The sequence below is a fragment of the Saccostrea cucullata genome, unplaced genomic scaffold, assembly GCF_032062105.1.
Source record: "Saccostrea cucullata isolate Sc308-1 unplaced genomic scaffold, CSIRO_AGI_Scuc_v1 ctg197, whole genome shotgun sequence".
NCBI classification, from domain to species: Eukaryota; Metazoa; Mollusca; class Bivalvia; order Ostreida; family Ostreidae; genus Saccostrea; species Saccostrea cuccullata.
In genome coordinates, this window is record NW_026938805.1 from 188,873 (window position 1) to 210,000 (window position 21,128).

At 33.2% G+C, this 21,128-nt stretch overlaps 2 protein-coding genes across 2 annotated transcripts in view; both read right to left on the reverse strand.

Annotated features, from left to right (window-relative positions):
* Positions 1–1,745: 1,745 nt before the first annotated feature.
* On the reverse strand, positions 1,746–11,999 carry LOC134251373 (aconitate hydratase, mitochondrial-like). Its single transcript, XM_062733767.1, has 21 exons — positions 11,868–11,999; positions 11,033–11,098; positions 9,579–9,658; positions 8,010–8,076; positions 7,799–7,870; positions 7,560–7,679; positions 7,165–7,257; positions 6,673–6,742; positions 6,488–6,576; positions 6,173–6,323; positions 5,899–6,003; positions 5,235–5,326; positions 5,005–5,110; positions 4,642–4,799; positions 4,291–4,549; positions 3,781–3,986; positions 3,572–3,669; positions 3,269–3,362; positions 3,040–3,172; positions 2,446–2,567; positions 1,746–2,082 (listed from the first exon to the last, which is right to left on the reverse strand). Exons 1-21 carry the CDS (start codon positions 11,895–11,897, stop codon positions 1,942–1,944), a joined length of 2,352 nt encoding a protein of 783 aa, XP_062589751.1. The 5' UTR covers positions 11,898–11,999; the 3' UTR covers positions 1,746–1,941.
* A 1,341-nt stretch (positions 12,000–13,340) lies between these two features.
* Positions 13,341–21,128, reverse strand: part of LOC134251374 (VPS35 endosomal protein-sorting factor-like) — a 12,746-nt gene continuing 4,958 nt past the window's right edge. The window contains exons 9-25 of the mRNA XM_062733768.1: positions 19,087–19,180; positions 18,886–18,963; positions 18,474–18,643; positions 17,817–17,928; positions 17,434–17,550; positions 17,232–17,285; positions 16,870–17,013; positions 16,656–16,741; positions 15,833–15,913; positions 15,565–15,727; positions 15,341–15,418; positions 15,108–15,222; positions 14,828–14,967; positions 14,499–14,664; positions 14,214–14,332; positions 13,881–14,027; positions 13,341–13,740 (exon numbers count right to left, since the gene is read on the reverse strand). Of these exons, the coding sequence (XP_062589752.1) occupies positions 13,642–13,740; positions 13,881–14,027; positions 14,214–14,332; positions 14,499–14,664; positions 14,828–14,967; positions 15,108–15,222; positions 15,341–15,418; positions 15,565–15,727; positions 15,833–15,913; positions 16,656–16,741; positions 16,870–17,013; positions 17,232–17,285; positions 17,434–17,550; positions 17,817–17,928; positions 18,474–18,643; positions 18,886–18,963; positions 19,087–19,180 (1,963 nt within the window). The 3' untranslated portion in view covers positions 13,341–13,641. The remainder of the gene's footprint in view (positions 13,741–13,880; positions 14,028–14,213; positions 14,333–14,498; positions 14,665–14,827; positions 14,968–15,107; positions 15,223–15,340; positions 15,419–15,564; positions 15,728–15,832; positions 15,914–16,655; positions 16,742–16,869; positions 17,014–17,231; positions 17,286–17,433; positions 17,551–17,816; positions 17,929–18,473; positions 18,644–18,885; positions 18,964–19,086; positions 19,181–21,128) is intronic.

The window sequence follows — 21,128 nt, forward strand, 5'->3', positions numbered from 1 at the left end:
TATTAAATACATTATATATCATAATCACTTTAAGTGTCAATGTCTTCAGAGAAGAAAGATAAAGATACCTGAATGTTTTGGAGGCATATGGCAGAGAATGCATACATAGTTTTCTCCATCTGCAATGCTTCTTCCAGAATAGTGAAATGTACAACTCCTGGGTCAAGTGTTAAAACAGGGCCCTTATGAATGATCATGTATGGAAATTTTAAACCTGTTGTAGGGAAGTTATTCCCCTTTGTTTATTTACTTATACAAGGTAGCATTACACAAGTGACCATTAAGGCCGTGGGGTCTTTTGTTTCTCCCTAAAAGAGGACATGGCCATTCATTTCTAAAAATTTGAATCCTTTAAGTCATACAAACTTTGTGCACAGACTGATTGAAATTTACTTAAAAGTTCTTCTAGAGAAGAGATTGAGTTAAAGAATTAAAATATGATAAGTAAAACAGGCAGACATACAAATTTTGATCAGAAAAGCTCACTTCAGCTTAAGGTAGGTCGCGGGTTTGCTTTTGTCATCAATTTTGGTACACAATTTTGACGATTCGAGCGGCTGTTTTGTGCACGTGATTATGACGTCAGTTACGTCACAAAGGCAACGTTGCGTTGTTTCCCGCTTAATTCTCTGCAAAAGACTTCAAAGTCTCTACGAATCAAGTAGATTTAAAAAAGTGCATGCCAATGTACGTAAACCTCGTACATATTTTATAATTAAATTTCAGTCTGAACTCTGATGTGATTATATGTAATGCCCTAGGAAAAATTAAATACAATACCTCGTACATATTTTATAATTAAATTTCAGTCTGAACTCTGATGTGATTATATGTAATGCCCTAGGAAAAATCATTAGTAAGTATTACTAAACTGCTAAAAGTCAATCAGAATAAGTTAGCGTGAAAGTTATGGTATGCAGAAAGAAAGTTGTCATAAATAAAATTATTTAGCGGAAAACTTCAGGGGTTGTATTTTGGGCACGTTATTTGCAACTCCGGGGAACATGCGTATTGCGTCATGACTTCCAATCAAAGCCGGGACGAAAATATGCGTATAATTTTCAGGATGGAATCAATCCTTAACACTAAAAATGCATTAAATTTAATACATGTACTTTCCTCTTTTTTCTTATTATCATCATCACTATTATTAAGTATTGTTTGGTTATTCGCAATAAGTTAAATGACATCCTTTAGATCTTGCATATTCCAAATGTCAAAATATTTATATTCGTACGGTAGTACGGTTCAACAAATGACGTTGTAGACATAAATAACGCCATAAACGCAACATTTCAGCAATGTAAAAGGAAACTTTGAAATTTTTTAGCGAAAAATCTAGCGAGAAGACGTATTGATTTTTTTATATCAATAGTTTTGATTTTACCTCATCTTGACATTTTGAAATTCCTGACTAATTCGTCTACATCTTTAAAAAGTTATCCAACCTTTTTAAAAGAAACTATTTTCACAAAAATGACTTAAAGACGTCATTTTTCCATATATTTCAATAGTAAAGCGTAAAAAATGTACTAATAACAATACCGCATTTTAAGTGATATAGCATTAAAACTACTTAGGCAAATTTTATAAAAATTGCAGATGATACGCTGTAAATTCTCAGGAACATTATATCAAATTTTCAGGATATGTTTTCTCGTAAGATTTTTTATGCAGTAAACCCGCGACCTACCTTAAGACCCAGCAAATAAAACCCAAAAAATGAAAAAATAAACAAAGTGGACTTTAAAAATATTTGAACAAATTTAACTATAAATAGACATGGTACAAATCATATCTGATCAGTTCATTGTTTAATTCTGAAGACAGAATCATTTCCATACATGTGGATTATCACAAAACAATGAAAAATGTCAGCTGCTACAAACATTTCATGAATACTCAGTGTTCAAATGTTAAAAACTCAGATCACAGAAAACTTTACTGGCTGGCCCTCAATTCCCCCATCCTGTTCAGGGCACTGCCTGCCACGAACCACTCAATCTGTCCTTCATTCATAGAGTGATTCAGTTCAATCATATCTGAGGATCCATCAGCATGAGTAATTTTGCATTGCACAGGCTACAATATAATGAAAAAGACTGAATGGTACTAAAATCATGAGTAACAGTAATTGATTCTCATTTACTTCAATATATCCTTGGTATTCATGTTTTTGGGTTACCAAACATCAGTTGGATGAATGATAAGGTACAAGAACATATACATTAAAATACTGTGAAATCACTAATTTTCGTTGGGGTTTAATTTTCGTTGTTTTTGTGGTATGAAGAGACCCATGAATTCATGCCCACCACGAAATGTTAATTTTCATATGCAAAACTACTAAAAAGATCTTCATCCACGAAATCAAATCCCTACGAACCAACATTTTACAATAGTAAATTTATTGCTGTCTAGTAATTTGTGTCATTCGTCACTCACCTTTCCTGGTTTCAAGTCTTTCAATCCTAACAGAGAGATACGATCTGTGGGCTGGATCTTGTCATAGTCTGATGGATTGGCAAATGTAAGGGGCAGCATGCCTTGTTTCTTTAGATTTGTTTCTGCAACAAATGAAATGGAGTTCACAAGTCAAGAAAATATCCATACAGCATTACAACTGAAATAACAGTTAAAGCAATATCAGCTGCATTTTTGAGAATTTTATTTTGCTGGTAAAATTTGTTATTATGATTTGTCTGTATGTAATCTGAGCCCTTAAGATCAATAAAACCAAACTAAAGTTTAAAAATATTTCAGAAGAAATATTTCTGTACAACCGAATATACAGTAATATATAAGAAATCATTATTGTACAGGACGACAATAATACAATTTTGCTTCAATCAAAGCTTATAAAAAGTTCTTTCATAGCAAATATTAACAACAGAAGTTTATAAATGTTCTATTTTTCTGTCACTGAAATAAAAAATTACAAATTTATAATTTTTTTTCCGATGTCAAACATGCAGCTCATATTGCTTTAAGATACATGTCACTTAATATTTTTGTTTCAATTTTACTAAAATAATTTACCGTGGATTCTGGCAAAGCTTTTAACAATAATGGCCCTTCCTCCTAAATGCCTGGGTTCCAGAGCAGCATGTTCTCTGCTACTTCCTTCTCCATAGTTCTCATCACCCACCACACACCAGGGAACATTGTTAGCCTACATATGTGTTAAGAATGTCAATATATATTTACATGTACTTAAATGTGGAGCAGAAAATGAGTGAACAAAACAATGTTCAACGAAAACACCTACTTTGTAATATCTGGCAACTTCTGGTACTGTTCCAAACTGACCAGTTAACTGATTCTTCACATTATTAGCTTCACCATTCTCAATATTTGTAGCTCTAGATAAAAAAAAAATGTAAATGCATATACACGTCTATACATTAAATTTCCAAAAGAAAAATAATACACTAATAATGATTTTTAAAACCAACTTGAGAACTGAGCGAAAAAAATTATTGACCATTTCAACATTTCATATCCTTACAAAGACACTCTTCTTGTGACCAGAATATTTTCAATATCTAAACTCTGACATTATCAGACTTACCCAATCAAAAGATTGTTAGAAATGTTGTCAAGATGGCCTCTGAACTTCAGCCAGTACCCAGCCATACTGATATGATCTGTTGTGCATTTTCCTTTAACCTGCAAAACAATTTAAAACAGATATAAACAACTCTCAACAATACATTTACATGTATTTCATATTTCCCCCTCTTCATGATATTTTTAAAAATAATTTTACAAGTTATTCACCTTTATTAGGACTGGCATGTTCTCTATGTCCTTCCCGTCCCATTTAGGGAAGGGGGTAAGAAGTTGTAGCCTGGTACTCTGGGGGTCCACGTTAACATTGACACTGGAGCTATCAGCAGGAGGGGCTTGGTAGGTGTCCTGACCGGGATCAAAACCTTTCGCAGGTAACTCGTCACCATAGGGAGTTTCAAGTTTAAATTTTGAACCTAAATAAAATTGAATTCATTAAAAATGACACCCCCAAAAATATATATATTTTTTTTCATGACAATTTTTAAACAATTCATTAGTTGATATGAGATTACAAATAGTAAAAAAAAGATTCAATGAAACTTGGCTAGTGAAAATGATTTATGATGTACTTCATTTTATCTGAAAATTTTCTTTATTAGCAGTCACCCATATATTTATGAAATCATGAAGGGATACCTATCAAATATTAAATTTAATACAAATATTAACAGTTACAAAAAGTTTTTCTTAAATACACAAAAATTAAAAATATCTTACCATCAGCTGCGGTGATGCTATCTGTCTCTGGGTTAAAGTTCAGAGTTCCTGCGATAGACAGAGCCGTCACTAATTCAGGGGAGGTAACGAATGCATGAGTAGCAGGATTAGCATCATTGCGACCAGTGAAGTTCCTGTTATATGAGGTAACGATAGTGTTTTTCTCTCCTTTTTTCACATCTTGTCTGTCCCACTGGCCAATGCATGGACCACAAGCATTAGCCAATACAACCCCTCCTATCTGTCTAAGTGTTTCTGCCTATAAGAATAAGATTCCATGTGAATAAAAATTGCTGGTCTTTGGAAAGAAATTTGTTTTAACATAAATGCATCAAAGGTTTCAATGTGTACCTGTCCATCCCTTTCAATGGTGGCCCTGATTTGTTCTGAGCCTGGTGTAATTGTATATGAGCTCTTAGATTTGACTCCTTTGTTGAGTGCCTGTCGAGCAATGCTGGCAGATCGGCTCATGTCTTCATAGCTACTGTTGGTGCAGCTTCCAATCAATCCTTTTTACAAAACATGAAAATTCTTTTTTTATTTTATTTTTTGCAAAGAAAAACATAAAAGTTCTTTATAATTCTGCAAGTTAACATATAGTTTCAAGGAATCAAATTAAAAAAAAAAAACTTTAAAAATAAAGTCTAAAACTCAATAATAGACATACATGCATGTATAATTTTTTTATGTCAGCCTCAGTATATTTTTTCTTACCAACTTTAATATCCAAGGGCCAATCATTTTCCTTAGCAATTGTGCCAAGTTTTGAAATAGGATGAGCCAAGTCTGGAGTGAAAGGTCCATTTACATGTGGCTCTAACTACAATATTACATGTACTGATTATATGATGTAGAACTGTTAAATATTTAGAACACATATTAATACTTTTGAGACAAAGGTATATTTAAGTACAGTATTCGAATAGGTAAAATTAACACTTTACCTTATTCAGATCAATTTCAATTAGCTGGTCATAAAAGCAATCTTTATCTGGTGACAAAAAGCCTTTGTAATTATTTGCCAAGTCTGCTAAATCTGAAAAATGAAATTTTATGATTTTTTAAAAATTTATCTGATTTGTACATTGTTGCAACAACTTCAGTCTTGACATTGCTGGCATGTGATTTGTCCAGCTTTCAATATCCAAATAAGAAATATATAGAAAAACAGTAAGATAAGGCTTCATTTTGAATCTTTCAAGCCAAACAAAATTATGCACCGTACTAAAATTTTTAACTTCACAAAAAACAGAGATCTCTATAAGTTCTTCAACAACACATTTTTGTAATTCAAATAAATATATATCAGTTAAAATGCAAAATATCATCCCCCATGTACATGATGTAAAATATCAACCAAATAATTTTGAACATTTACATTGGATCTGTTTTAACATTGCCATGCTCTGCAAGATCAGGTGTATTGATCTCAGAAATTTTATTTGCTTTCTACATCTAAACAAAAAGATCACAGTGTCATAGCTCTGTGTAAGTGATTCTCTTTTAAATCGAGATTTAGATTATTTCAGAAAAAAATATCATTCTTGTTTATTGGCAGCCCTAGCCAGCTATGTATATAAATGTATAATGTTTATTTCTCCTAATTACCTCCCCTGTTGGTGGCCCTCAAGTAGTCCTCCATTCTACCATTGTATGGGAAACAGGAGGTGGTGGCTCCGATTTCAGCTCCCATATTACAAATTGTTCCCATTCCTAAGTGAACAACCAAAGAAAAGGTTATCTTATATTAAAATTTCCCTCATGCATGAATATTTGAACAAAATTAAGAATAAGAATGATTGTCACTCAAACATGAAACTTTCAAAATAGGTTTTTAAATTAAAATTGTTCAGTAAATCTTAAATATACGTGGCTGTATCACCTGTGCAAGAGATGGAATCGACCCCTGGGCCATGATATTCCACTATGGCCCCAGTTCCTCCTTTCACCGTCAATATACCTGCCACCTTTAGGATGACATCCTTGGGAGAGGTCCACCCACTTAGTTTACCTGTTAGTTTAACACCAATAACCTAAAACATATTAAAAAGACACCTGTGAATCTTAAAAATGCCATTACTTAACTACATGTATAACTAGAAAATATGGTATCATAAAACAGTCTGGAGTGTTTTTAATGGCAGGAAAAAGACTTATTTACATATGGAATATTTTTGAATGCTAAAAAATGACAAACCTTTGGACATTTCAGTTCCCATGGTAATCCAGCCATGACATCTACAGCATCAGCACCACCCACTCCAATACAGAGACCCCCAAGGCCACCTTAAAGTAAAATGTTTATACAAGTCACCACTTCTGATAACAATTCAAACCCATCTCCGTTAGATTCTGTCTCAACAACTAAATTTTAGTACTAACCTCCATTTGGGGTGTGACTGTCGGTTCCAATGATAAGGGCTCCAGGGAAAGCATAATTTTCCAAAACAATCTATGGTGAAATGTTAACACAGCTTCATTAGTTAGCATGGGAAACAATGTTGTATAAAAAGTCAGCCAACACAATTAATTTGTAAAAGTACATTATACATGTAACTCTTTTACCATATGAAATGCAAATACAATGCCATTCAGCATACATTTACAGTACAAATACTATCCTATAGAATATGAAATGTTCAGCACATCATGAAAAGATCTGGATGTATAAAATGTTTGTCCGAGGCAATATACATAGTCTGACTATATCTCAGTCAGTCTATACCTGTAACCTCTATCTTGATTTTACTCTAGGTTTGTTTGTGATCTCATCTGGACGTCTACAATATATGTAGGATATCACACAAACAAACCACACTCATAAGCTAATACATGTATGTATTATTAATTGAGCCAAGAAATGAAAATCCTGACCTGGTGGATGATGCCACTGCCTGGTTTCCAGAATCCTACTCCGTATTTAGCTCCCGCTGTAGCCAAGAAATCGTAAACCTCCTTGTTAAGGTCCTGTGGATAACAAAAAAGAAACATGTTAAAAATGAATCAGCTATATTTTTTTGTATTATTAAAGGCCATTTCTAACCCCTGTAGTAATGAATGAAGAACAAAATTTTCAATCCTCTTTTTATTTTATTATATTAATTTATTGTTAGTTTTAATCAACTTTTATTTATGTTTAACGATTCATCCCAGAAATACTTGCATGAATACCTTACAAACAACATTTAGAGTGTTTCTTGGGGGTGTTGGCTAAATTAAATTACATGGTGGTATTGTAGATGTAAATCATATTGAAAAAAAAGCTCTACCTTGGCCCTTTTCAAATCTTGCTCGCCTCCAACTTGTGCCTGAATCAAGTGATCACAGTGAATGGTAGATGGTACTGCAACCTTTGGCAAACCACTGGAGATAAATTGCAACATGGCCATCTAAAAGTATAAAACATACAAGGGATTTCAAAATTTGTTGATTTCATTAGTAGGACAAATTCAATGAAAGTCTGAAATACATGTACTTAGATTATCTACTTCTTATAAATGCTAACTACCTGAGCAGTGGCATCTTGCATAGCAACTCTGTCTGGTCGAAGCTTGAGATAGCTCTCTCCTCTTTGAATATCCTTTATAATGTATTTAAAAAACATTTGTTAATCTACATTTCTGCTAATTGATAATATATTATTGTTTTAACAAAACCATAAAAGCAAATTACATGAAGAATATTCAATTTTCTTTTGACTCTTATAAAAAGAAAATTACCTGAGTTTTAGGGTCATCGATATGTCCATATAAAATTTTTTCTGACAGTGTCAGAGGTCGGTTCAATCTACAAAATAAAAATTATATTAATACTTTGCAGTATACATACATATTCATTTTTCACCTTCAGTTTATAGCCCATTATGATTAAAAAATCAATATTTTGACTGATAATTTTTTTTAAAAAAGAATAATTTCTACGGACTCCTGATCTATTGACCAGCACCCCATTATTAAGGAGGGATTCTTGCCTTGCTTCTGACAAAATTATATTTTCAAAGCATATTTGCTTGCATGTATAATATATTTATATGAAAGTTCAATAACTATATACATGTATATTTACAATCATTTTCAATGCCAGGTTTTTGCTAGTGTTTCATCCCTCAATTAATACTTCAGCAATAGACATATTTTGGTATAGAAGCCAAATTTCTTGAAATCAAATTACTTAGTACCATACCCTTTCAATTTCATATATTTATTGTACTGCTTAATTTTATAATTCATATTTTAACAAAAAATACTCATTTCCTTTTGGACACTGACAAAATTACAATTACTATTGCAATAGAAATAAAAACAATATCTAATAGCAAGCGCAGCGAGGCGGCGCGAAGCGCCGCTCGCGTAGCGAGCTCAATAGACTAACGTGTACGAACGGAGGAAATTCGGGTTGAAATCTGCACATTGTTTCAAGAAATTTTTATCTCACCGCGTGAAAAAATTCCAAACTCCCAATAATCCTTTGCGGTGCATAGCAACATGGTGGCTAAAACATAGCAACAACTTACTTGAAAAAAAATTACAAACAACGATTTAATGCAATATCCATGCCACAAAACTATCGTTTGCGTTCTAAGTCAACAGGACTTTTTATTTGACGTCATACTTTCGTCACTTAACGGCTCGGGTATTTCCGATTTTGTTGGAAACTTCCGAAAAATTCGGAATCTCGATCCCGACGCCTGAGAAGTGATTTCTTTTTATTCTTTTTTTTTATGAACTGAGGTAATAACTGTGCAAAAGGTTTTTGATAGTAAATAACTGCGCTCGCCCCAACGGTTGCACCGTAGAACATATTAGCGAGCGCGAAGCGAGCTCAATAGACTAACGTGTAAGAACAGAGGAAATTCGGATTGAAATCTGTACATACGTCAGCCAATTTCTCTGTGCAACATTCCCAGAATTCCTGCACTACCCAATGTCCTTTGGCCGAATATTGCCGAATAAATAAATAAATAACGTAAAGCATATATCAGACTTTCAGTTTGTAGAAATCTTTCAAAGAAACAAGAAATAACTCTGCAATGTTTTTCGACAAAAATTGCACTAGTTCTTTAGTTTCAAACAGACGCTCGGCTGTCTCCGTAAGCTCTGACGAGCTTTGTGACGTCGTATGACGTCACAGCTAGTCGAGATGTCTCATGCGGCTTGACGTTCGAAGTGGCTGATCTCAAGTGTTTTTGATGGTACAACTGCGCTCGCCCCAACGGTCACACCGTAAAACATATTAAGTGGTAATTTTTTCAATAAAATACCAACCGAAAAAATCCACCTCTTACTTACTTTTCTCTGACTACTTTTAGTTTATGTTCATATTTATCATAGTCTATGTATGTATCCTGGTCAAACTTGCTCATCGCAACCTATAAAAAACCAAAATTTTTCTCATGAGACACATAATATCAAATAAATCTGAAAAGTAATACATTTAATTTTAAAGACAATATCTACATTTCTAAATAAACTTAAAATTAATAGAAAAACTTGGGATAGAATGCACTTTACCGGTACGGCCGCCATTTTGATTCTAGATCCGCGCGTGAGAGTGCGCGGCGTAAAACTTAGCAACGTATCAACTATGATGGGCGACGCCATTTTGTTGTGTAAGAAACTCTCTAAGCGAGAAAAAAGATATCTAAATGGGTTTTCGCTTTTTTAAGCGGGGGTGTGGGGGCGGCAGCCCCCAATACGTAAAAATAAATAAAACAAACTTACCTTAGTCGTTAGATAAATCTGCGTTAAGACTCGGGGCCATACGTACGTGTCACTATACTTGTAGAACCATTGTTTCTTTTTTTGATGAGTTATAAATACATTTTTACGGGTGATGAAGGTGATAAACGTCAATTTTTAATTACAGCTACTATCCTAGTGCATTCTTGTTTTAGTAGAGATTTCCTATATAACTGCCTTCCATGTGGTCTCAATGATTGTAAAGTATCCAGTGTTTTGCAATTTGAAATAGATAAATTTTAGTTCGTAAATCCAGGATTTACTGCAGCTCTGTTTCCAGAAATCTAAGATGTGTCTCTTACGTTTCATTTTTCTTATACTGCCGATTGCTGTTTCTCGAAACAAGACCGTACTCACTGCATGTTTACAAGTTTTGCCCCTCCATGCACTTATTCAACATTTCCATAAACTAAGGATCACATTTATCGCTAAAATTTCCAAAAATTCTAGAATGTTGCAGTCAGTCAATTAAAAATATCCATTCATAGAAAACACAACACAAATCATCTTAAATAAGGTGCATGATGAATCACTGTTTACAATCAAATAGAGTGGAAGTCAAACTTTCTATTTCACGTCACCTACCCTGACCAATCACAGCACTGAAATAAGTCACGTGCTTAACAACGTCACGACTTTGGAATGTGGCCGACAAAATGAAAGCCAAAGGTTTGTTTTGAAAGTGCTTTTAGTTTTAATTAATAACTTCGTTAATTAAACGAAGTTTATTAACATGAAAAATGACGAGAAATTCAAAAAATAGGTTATTTTTGCATTTTATTGCCTTTTTAGCGAAATCGTCACGCTGACGCGTGACTCTCTTATATAGAAAGAGCACGTGCTATTTCCATGTTATTTGGACGTACCGGTAAAGTGCAGTTGTCCCAAAACTTGACATTTCATCATGTTCATTAGGCATTACACAGGTAGTTGTTCTTGTGAATGTAAGAAAATAATGTTACAGTAGCATAAAAATATATTCAAAGAGATAGAGAAAGTTCAACCTTTTTGGCAGCAGCTGCGTTTGTTCCATGAAAAAGTCTCAATTGGGCATGGTTGCCCATCAGACCCTAAAATAAAATATTTAAATGTGAAAGAAAATCTTCAAAAATAAGAAAATTGTATTGCTAGCAGTGATACATACTGCACTGTATATCTTTTAAAAAAAGAAGAAACATTTAGTGATTTACAAAAAAATGTTTAACATTTGCCTTATCAGTTTTGTTTTTTTTTTGACAAGTTTACACTGCCATATGTTGTGAAAAAAAACCCACACAAACTTTCCATCAGTAATCTGAAAGATTACTTTTAAATTAAGATCTCCACAATTTACCGGTGTTTCCAATTATAGGAATACTATAGATAGTTTTCGATTGACCAAGAGTTACTTCCCGTTGGCCGCCATACTGGAGGTCCAAATGCTCATATTCCTTCATTGTTCAACCAATTTAAAATTTTTATATTTGCTATTTTGAATTAGAAATCATTATTTTTCTGAAGTATATAATTTTTTGGAAGCCTCCTTTATTTAAAAAAAATTATTTGATAAACATTTTCCACCAAATATTTCTGCTATATTTTCTTAAACTTGGTAAGACAAAGAGGGTATGACCTCCAATATGGCGGCCAACGGGAGGTAACTTTCGCTAAATTCAGGCCTATCGAAAACTATCTATTGCTGGGAAACATTATGCCTACTGAAACAATTGAGACCAATTTCAAACTCGGTGTATGACCTTACTTAGAATCACCGCTTTAATTTTAAACTTATCCATGGGCGTGTATTGAGATTGGTTCGCTCCAATGTAAGAAAAGGTCATAAGAATACACATTACGTACCTTTTTCAGCGTATGTCGTAGAAGACCCATCTTTCTACTTTCCTCTGCAGTTCTCCTGCAGCAGTGAAGGACAAATCAAAGAGTTCTTACAAGGGAAGTAACTTTTGAATATAACCGTTGTTAAGTCGTACTTCGATGGGTTTGAACTACATGTAGTTGCAGATTTCTTATTTTCATTTTTTGATACTTTGTACACATACATATCTTTGCCAATGTTGTCATGCCAGTGTTTTTTTTTTACAAAATGTTGTTTTCAGTGAAATATATAATCAAAAAAAAAAAATTAAAAAGCAAGGTAAAAATAAAATTATCTTTAACTTTTGGCACACATCTGTAGCATCATTACCAAGAGTGGGGGAGAGAAGGGTTACCTTGCTCTACCTATATAGGATACCCCTCCAGATATTAATTAAGTGACTGAATGACATTTTTCACTTTTATTGGACTTAAATTTATAATACCCCAGTACATGTATATTGGATTAATAAAAGAAAGCTAATCTTCCCACATTGTTTGGTATGAATTGAATACAACTCTCAAGGTCAACAGAACTACATCTTTTTTTTATCTACTGCACCCCATTTAAAAAGCACTTCTAAATTAAAAAACTTTTTTGAAAGAAAAAATTGATTCATTATTCATTTTGCTGTGATATTTCAAAAGAAAGTCTTCAATATTACACAAAAATTAACTCCCCAAGATGTTGTACATTTGGATTGTATTTAAGCATTGAATTCATATTTTTGGATGTCTTCGGTCCTATAACACACCTGGCCGTGCCGACAAATTGAATACCGCGCGTTAGCGCGGTATGATAATTTGTCGGCACGGCCAGGTGTGTTATAGGACCGAAGACATCCAAAAATATGAATTCAATGCTTATATTTACATTCTCTAATTTTCCTTTTTCATAATTGCTTATTTGGTTAATCTTAGATGTGAATTTAGCGCCCTTCAAAACTGCAGTGGTTAATAGATGTAAGAGCCGTTTGTGACGTCAAACGACGTTAAATGACGTTGCAAAGTTAAATAACGCAAACAAACATTGCGAGGAAAAAAAGTGACAAATTAATTCTTAATGCACATTACGTTAATTTTTACGTTAATTTTTCAGGGTTATAGTTTTTCATTAAATTGAAATAAAACATTTCACATTTTGGTGTTCCTAGAGTATTGAAAATGCATGTAGTTCCTACTGTGTATTCTAACGCGTGGTGACAAGGTTTCGCGTGTGTTATAGAAATTTGAACGTCGTGTATTTCTAATGGATTTCATAAGGAAAATTACACTGAATGTAAATATAATACCATGATTACATACATATCTGCCATTTAAAGGACAGAAATTCTGGGCATCCCTTTTCATTTAACCATAGAAAAAGAATTATATTCAAGCCAATTACTTCGACATGATATTGGATGAGGGAAAAAAATTATTTCTGTGAAAAAAAAAATTAAGCCCTCTTAATATTAATATATTGATGCTCATTTATTGACACATACATACATAGTAAATGTACTATGAGTTCAAAATAGGTCACATTGTAATAGACATTATACTGTACTTCTGTATATCATACTGTTCATCTTTTTGAACACCATACTGGAAGACCATTAAAGTCTATACTGTTGCCAACAGTTGAAAGTATAGTAATTAAATTTCAGCACCAGTGTTAAGTGTGACATTTGCACAATTCATCACTTAGTCTATTAAAAGTGTTTTTTAATCAATGTCACATAAACATAAGTCTTTGGATAAGTTGACTGATCTAACACTAAGTTCTGGATTCCAGGGGTAGCTTGCTTGCAAGCTCTGAGTATTCTCTTATGGATGTAGATGTTGCTTTACTTTTGACTCCATTTAAACTGCGAACCTGTAAATACATGTAATGAATTCATTATTTCATCAGTATTTTTTCCAAGGCAGATATAATTTTTTTTTTAAATAATGTTAAATAATCTCAAATACAGTCAACCAATGTGACATGAGGTATTAATCAGGACAGAATTATACCATGGTTTTGGTGTCTAATTCTCCTTGCTTCTGAGCTAGTCCCCAGAGCTTAGCTGCCAGGGAAAATAAACTCTGCTCTCTTATATCTCCATGAGCAATAATTGTCTGGAACAGCTCTAAGGCAATGACACTTTGTCTTTTGTGCATCTACAAAAAGGATGAGAGAGTTAAATTTCCAGTTTCAATATGAAGGAAAGTTGAAAATAGTGGCATTGTCTTCCCCTCTCTTGCAATGTTCATTTGTTTTTTCTATCCTATCGAAAGAATCATTTCAGACATAAAAGCCAACATGGAAGTGAGCCTTTAGGAAACATTTTTTGATATAATACCAACCCCAGACTGGGCTAGCATTTTTAGATGGTTTAAAACTTCCTCTACCAGGGTGCTGCACATTGTCTTGATTTCATTGAGAAATTTGGGGTCTGATCCATACATTGAATCATTGGCATCAACTGAAAAAGAAATGAAGCAATATAACTGAAATGAAACTGCATGGAATTTTTATCAACCCTCTTCCAATGGCCAACTCTAATGGATAGTGTTCTCTATTTACAATTTTCACTATCTGATAAGCAGATTTACTACACAGAATTTATGACAAACAGATAGCTTATTTACCTCTGTCTGCATGATAGATGTAGGAGTCTTGACCCATGGCTGACAATAAGGCTAGGACCCTGGTGTACACTAAAACTTTGGCATCTGACTGTGGCTCCCATGTATAATTCTGTATGATGTTCAGGAGGCCACGCAACAAGTACAGCACTCCCGCATCAGGGTTGTCCTGTAAATTAACATTAAAAGTGTATCCATTTAAACCCAGAGATCTCAATGTACTCATGGTAGTAAAATCCTCATGCTAAAGCTTTTAAAAAATACAGACTTTTCGTCTTTAAACAGCTTGATTTTTTTCTATACATGCATTAAAAAGGAACATAAAAACTTACAGGAACAATTAGTAAGGTAGACAGGAAATTATAGATATGTTCCACCAGTAAAGGCTCCGTTGATCTAGTCTTGCCTTCAACCTTTAAAACTTTAGGAATGTCCGGAATAAGAGAGATGAGGGCCTTAAAGAAAGCATCAGCTGTAAATACAGAAAAAGTCACTTGAGCAATGATAAATGTTCTTGGATACAATACATAATATTGTGCAATAAAAATCCTCTAAATCTGAAGAAGAAACACAGACTGTAGATCAGCGAACAAGTGACGATTGACAACACACCTTGGCTGTAGCATTGATTTAACAGTGCACACTGTCCAGAAAGAAGATATAGCTGTAATTGTGCCATAGGAGACTGCAGAGAAGGAATGGTGATGAAACAGTAGGCAGCACAGGCCTGTAAAATATGTCCAAATTTTGGTCAGTGATCCATTTTTTTCTAATCATGTTTCATGTATGTTTATATGTTTAAAATGAAACTTGTATTTTTAGACCAAATAAAAAGTTCAGTATACCCTGACAAAATTGCCTGTTTTTCTGGAGTGGTTCCCCTTGACTACTCTTCTAGTCTCCATGGATAGATTGTTTACATTCTAGGAAAAAAAATATTGAGTCTTCCATGTAGTACAAAAAGTCATCCATAGAAATACTCATGTGCCTTTGCTTTTCAATATGTTTTGCAGACTTGTGAAGTTATAAATTCAGAATCAAACACTAAAAGAATGTAAGAGAATCTAACCTGTATAAGTTGAACCAAAACTTGATCCAAGTTACTGAATGAGGCTCTACACTCCACATAAAAACTGAGCTGTTGTTCAAAGTCCCTCCCAAAGGAGATGTTACAAATAAATCCACTGATCAGGTTACTTATCATCTTCCTCTCATCATCTAGTGTTAAAGCACTGTAAGATACAGAAACAAAAAATAAGTCACAGATTGTAAGTTACAGAAACAGAATAGAAGTTACAGAAAAAGACTATATCATTAATGTAGAACTGTAAACTTACTTGACTGAATCGTGCATGGTTTTACAAATAAACATTAAGGCGTTAATTATCACAGGGTCATTAGTTGGTTCCAACTGGTATCTAAAATATAAATTGAAAATATGATGTAAGAATCCAGTTTTGTTCATCTAGATAAGTAAGTTTTAGATCATAGCTTGAATCAAATGCAAGCCAAGTCACTATGTATGGATAATCCTCAATTCACACAGTGCATAACTACTTGCTAAGATCTAGAACACAGCCCTGTAAGCATATATGTTAGGGCTGTGTATTGAGCAAAAATATTTGATACGATACGATACAATATTTTTTAAAGTGATATGCGATATATTGGATTCTAAAGCAAGTCCATCAAAAAAGGCTTATTAATCATTAAATGCATGGATTTCATAAAAAATTAGTGTTTTATTACCCATTTAAAAGTTCTTATCCCATAGTCAGTAAATAAAACACATCAAATCGAAACTTTTAATGACTGTAAAATCAACATGTTAAAATAATATTGTTATGTATTTTATTATAACTATAAAAACTGTGTTATTTCTTTTATAAATCTATAATCATTGATCAGTATTAATTAAAAAAGGTGAAATATAATCTTTGCTGATTATAATTTCCACCTTTTTAGCAGAATTAGAAGAAAAACTGCTTGTCCGATATGTATTGGAAGTAATTTTTCGATATGATATTTTTCTTGAATATCGATACGTATCGATATATCGATATATTGATACAGCCCTAATATATGTGTGACAAGACTTCTGTTGACTGTATGAAATAAATGGTTGTAGTTTTACTGAGAAAAACAATAGAAAATACTTACTTTACAAAGACTTCCATGATGTTTTTACAGACTTCTACTTTAACTGAATCTTTTTGAAACATGTCAATGAATGGTAAAAATTTTTCCTACAAAAAATTACACTATATTCATAATATTGTAATGCTAGTAGTTTATAAAGTAATACGTTACATCCAGACTCTGAATATGAAATATATTTAAACGTTGAAATATTCATTACATAATTAAAACTCACTATAGAAAAGAGAACAGAGAAATCGTGTAAGCGTGCAAGTATTTTGGTGACCACAGACTGAAGCTGGGGATAGTAGTCCTCAAAAGCTCGGTCTGGAGTCATGTGTTTAATGATGTCAGCTAAAATCTTGTTCACTTCTTTCTTCTGCAAAGCAATACAGGAGGTATCAGTAAATACTGCTATACTCATGCTCAGTCAAGTTCTGAGAAAGATCTTAGTTTCGTGTTTAAAACTTCACATTCTCAATTCACGTATATATACATTTGTACATATTTGTTCTGGTATGTTAAATGCTAACAAATGCATTAAAGTTTTTTAATTCAAGTTTTTAAGGCAAAAATTGTTTCCATTTTTCTACCCACCCCAAAATGTTTCACAACATACTCTATCCAAATCTCTGAGCAACCGATATAATCCTGAAAAAAATGTCATCCAGTTGCATTAGAAACCTAGAATTGTTCTGGAACTTATTTTTACTTATCAATAAAAATCAAGACATCAGCATTCTATAAAAATAAAATCATCAGCCTGATCTACTTTCACTTTCCTGAAAATACAACTTACCCCAGGGTTTTTAAGTTTCATCACAGTTTTCCAGACCTCGTTTAGCACGGCCAGTTGTTGATCCTCGGGGGGATCGGCCATGACAAGACATAGACCCAGGGTTCTGTACAGGAAATGCTACAATGACACAATACTAAGATGATAGTCTCCAGAAAATCACAACAGCAGGGTACAAAGGAAAAAATTAAGCACTTTCTGCAAATATCCTCAAAGAAAAGAACTAACAGACAGCTGAGTTTCTAAAAATATTCTTTCATGTTATTTCAGGATTCTTTTTTGAGTAAATTCAATATGCTATTTAACCTTTTTATTTTGAAATAAATGACGTAATATTACTTTTTATGATACTTTTAGATTTAATGTCATGTTTTAAGAGAATATACCTTTGGAAATCCTGTTTCTTCACACTCCTTGATCATCTCAGTAAACTGTACTGCTCGCACTGCCACAAACTCAGGCTTGAAGGCAGAGATAATGGAATTCAGGAGTAAAGCACTAAAATGAAGAGATGTAATTGAGCTTTGTCATCTACTGTAGATCACTAAATTTTCGCGACACCTTATTTTCGTGAGATAGTCATTCACTTTTAATTAGCAAAACAAAATTTTCACAAATTGTGGGTATTGTTCTATATTATCTTAAGGAATGCAATTATATGCCAGAATTAAATTTTCGCGAGCGCACTGTCTCGTTTAATTACGCGAAAATAAAGTTCTCGCGAATAAAAAGTGATTTACAGTATCTAAGCATAATTTTACAACAAAAATGTTTGGGATTAAATCATATTTAATAATTCAAAGTGTATCCATGTCAAATCAAAATAATCAAATCAAATGCATGAATTAAGTACAGACTTAAGAATAAAATTACATTAATTTTAAATAACATATATCACAAACAACAGGATGGATAGACAAAACCTGAACTAAGGGTATTCAGAAAAGTTCACTAGAGCTTATAAATTTTTAATACTTTTACATTTGCTACTTAATTTCTATGAAATACCTTGTTATTTTGCCTTTAACTTGTCTTGACCTTACCTGTTACAGTGCTTCTTAGATTTCTGTAGTACTTCCATCAGAGTTTTCTCTGAGGACTTGTTAGCCAGACACTGAAGAAGCCAGTCCAGTGCCGGGGAGAATAAAGTCAGATATTTAGGCATCTCTACTTTCTGTACCGCCAGGGTGTTCTGTACTGTGTCACTCTGAACCTGATAAATAACCAAACAGTTGATCTAATTATTTTGAACACTAATATCTCGAATATTATGGATATGTCAGAATAATTTGGAAGTCCCAACCCCTTATTCTTAAAGTATATGTATTTAAGCCTAGATATATCAAATTCTCAGATAATTTGCAGTTTTTTCTTAGTCCCAGTGAGTTTCTTACAAATAATTTTACTGATAGTTATGCCAAAGAAGTAAACAATAAAGTAACCATAGATACAAACCTGACTGTAAGTTGACAAAAAGTCATCAAAACAAGGCATCAAATGGTCTCGAATCTGAGGAGCCACCAATATACCAACCTACATAGGGATAACAGAAGGTGTAAAATATGGTGATCCAAAATACATGTAACTGTATCTTTTGATATGCACATACATAATAATGTGACTACAATAGTGTGAGGAAATACAGAAGAATCTTACTCTGCTTAGGTAGCATCTGGCATATATGGCTACCAGAGGATCACCAATCCCTCGAATCATGTCTGCCAGCCTACTTAAAGCTTCATTGTATTCCCTAAAATAAATAGAATACTAAAAACAAAGACGTCAATGAAGAATTCTGAATTATTAACCAAAATAAAAGCAAATGCTTTACAGGAAATTGTACCTATATTAAAGCCATTTAAGTTATCATGAATAAATTCTCTGATATCTCTCTTACTCCAAATATTATATACAGTCAAACTTGTCTTTGCAGCCACCCGAAATCAACGGCCACTTGCAGTCAGCGGCCACTCTCAGTTCCCCCGATGATTTTTACTATATATTTTAACTGGAATAAACGGCCACCTGTGTAACGCGGTCAGCGGCCACTCAAATCCTACCCCACAGCCCTATTAACACTGTAATAGGCGGCCATTTCATCACTTGTTACGATTCTGTCACGTTTTTTATACACATTTGCTTGGGTAATTATGTGTCCTATTGTAAATTTTACCTATTAAAGCAATTAAACAAATTACATTTAGATAAGCTTAACTCTCTTTGTGTTAATGAAAAAAATATGTATGTCCTGTTAGACCAATTTGTAATTATTTTTCAAAAGAATTTTATCACAATTAATAGTTTTTCCATGGCTAAAGAAATTCACACCTTTTAGATTTGGATTCCATGTAGAGGCCCTAATTGCTACTCTTGTGAAAACAAAATGTTTTGTATGGCATGATTATCTCATGAATTTCACTATGAAGAGATGATCGATAGGGATTAGTTACGCTCTACTGCACGTGACACCTGTATTGTAGTAGAATGATGTTCAACTGCGTAAATACACCTCTCTGGTTAACTCAGTAATCTTATTTGTGTGTCTGTGCATGTTAGATAGAAATTTTCAATTCTGACAGCTTCATAAAAAATAATATTAATAATTTACCAAACTTTAAAACTTCAGCAAGTAAGTTGATTGCACTTAATTAAGTAGAGGGGGGGGGGGGTTACACTGCTGATCATTACCTGAACATATGATAGTGAAATTTTTTAAATGGATTTTATTGACACTTACTGAAATAAATTTCAATGCTTTATTTTATTCACCATGAAACTGTCTTTTAATTAAAGCTTGTGTAATTTTTTTCTTATCAAAAAAAAGATACTAGTAAGGCACATGTGTTTCTTCAAATGATAAATCGATTATTAAATATTTGAATGTAACAAAAGCACACTTATGGATGTATGAAGTTTAACTGTTTTGTAGGAACAGAAACATGCACAAAACCTTCAAAATTTGGAATTCGTTGATATTTTTGTTTAAATAAGCATGAATTCATATACATACACAAAAACAGGTTTTGTGAAATTGACCTGTTTAATTATCTGATTAATTAATTTAACTATAGTAGTCAATGGGTGCGTTCACAGTTCTGCCGTTGGTAGACAAAAGTTGCCGTTGGTAAAATTAATTACCATTGGCATGCCACTGGTACCAATGTTTTTTGCCAATGGTATATTTTTCTGCAGACAGTCTAGAGTGTGGTAAATGTTGGTAAATGACGTCACGGCTGGTTATCGACATGGCAACAAGCTAGAAAGACTTGGATCCCGGATTCACAATGATATAAAGGATTTTTCCTCTCAGCCTTTTTAAAAAATCATGCCAAAATCACAAAAAAATCATATCAAACACTTAAATTCATGATTTTGAAGTATGATTTAGACATGATCCATTAAATGGATTATATAGAACTCATAGATATGGCAACTAAAGAAGTTGATCCTGATGTGGTTTGTTTCTCGGCTATGAGTCTGCTTTGATTTTCTTGCGATTCTGGCATGTGCCAATAACTTATAAGACAAAGAAATCTGTAATTCAGTATTACCAACGTTTCCATTGGACTCCCATTGGTAACATTGGTAAAATCGTTACATTTGTATGCCAATTTCCGTTCAGGGTTTATTGGTAAAGTTGGTACCATTGTCAAATTATTGCACCAATGGTATATTGAAAGTTGGTACTAATGGTAGAA

What these genes read in the sequence shown, in the direction of transcription:
- LOC134251373 (XM_062733767.1), bottom strand. Translation starts at nt 11,897, where the DNA reads ATGGGTCTTCTACGACATACGCTGAAAAAG. An exon ending in TACGACATACGCTGAAAAAG is followed by an intron (nt 11,099 to 11,867) that starts GTACGTAATGTG and finishes ATTTTATTTTAG; the next exon opens with GGTCTGATGGGCAACCATGC. An exon ending in GGGAACTGAAATGTCCAAAG is followed by an intron (nt 6,324 to 6,487) that starts GTTTGTCATTTT and finishes AATATGTTTTAG; the next exon opens with GTTATTGGTGTTAAACTAAC.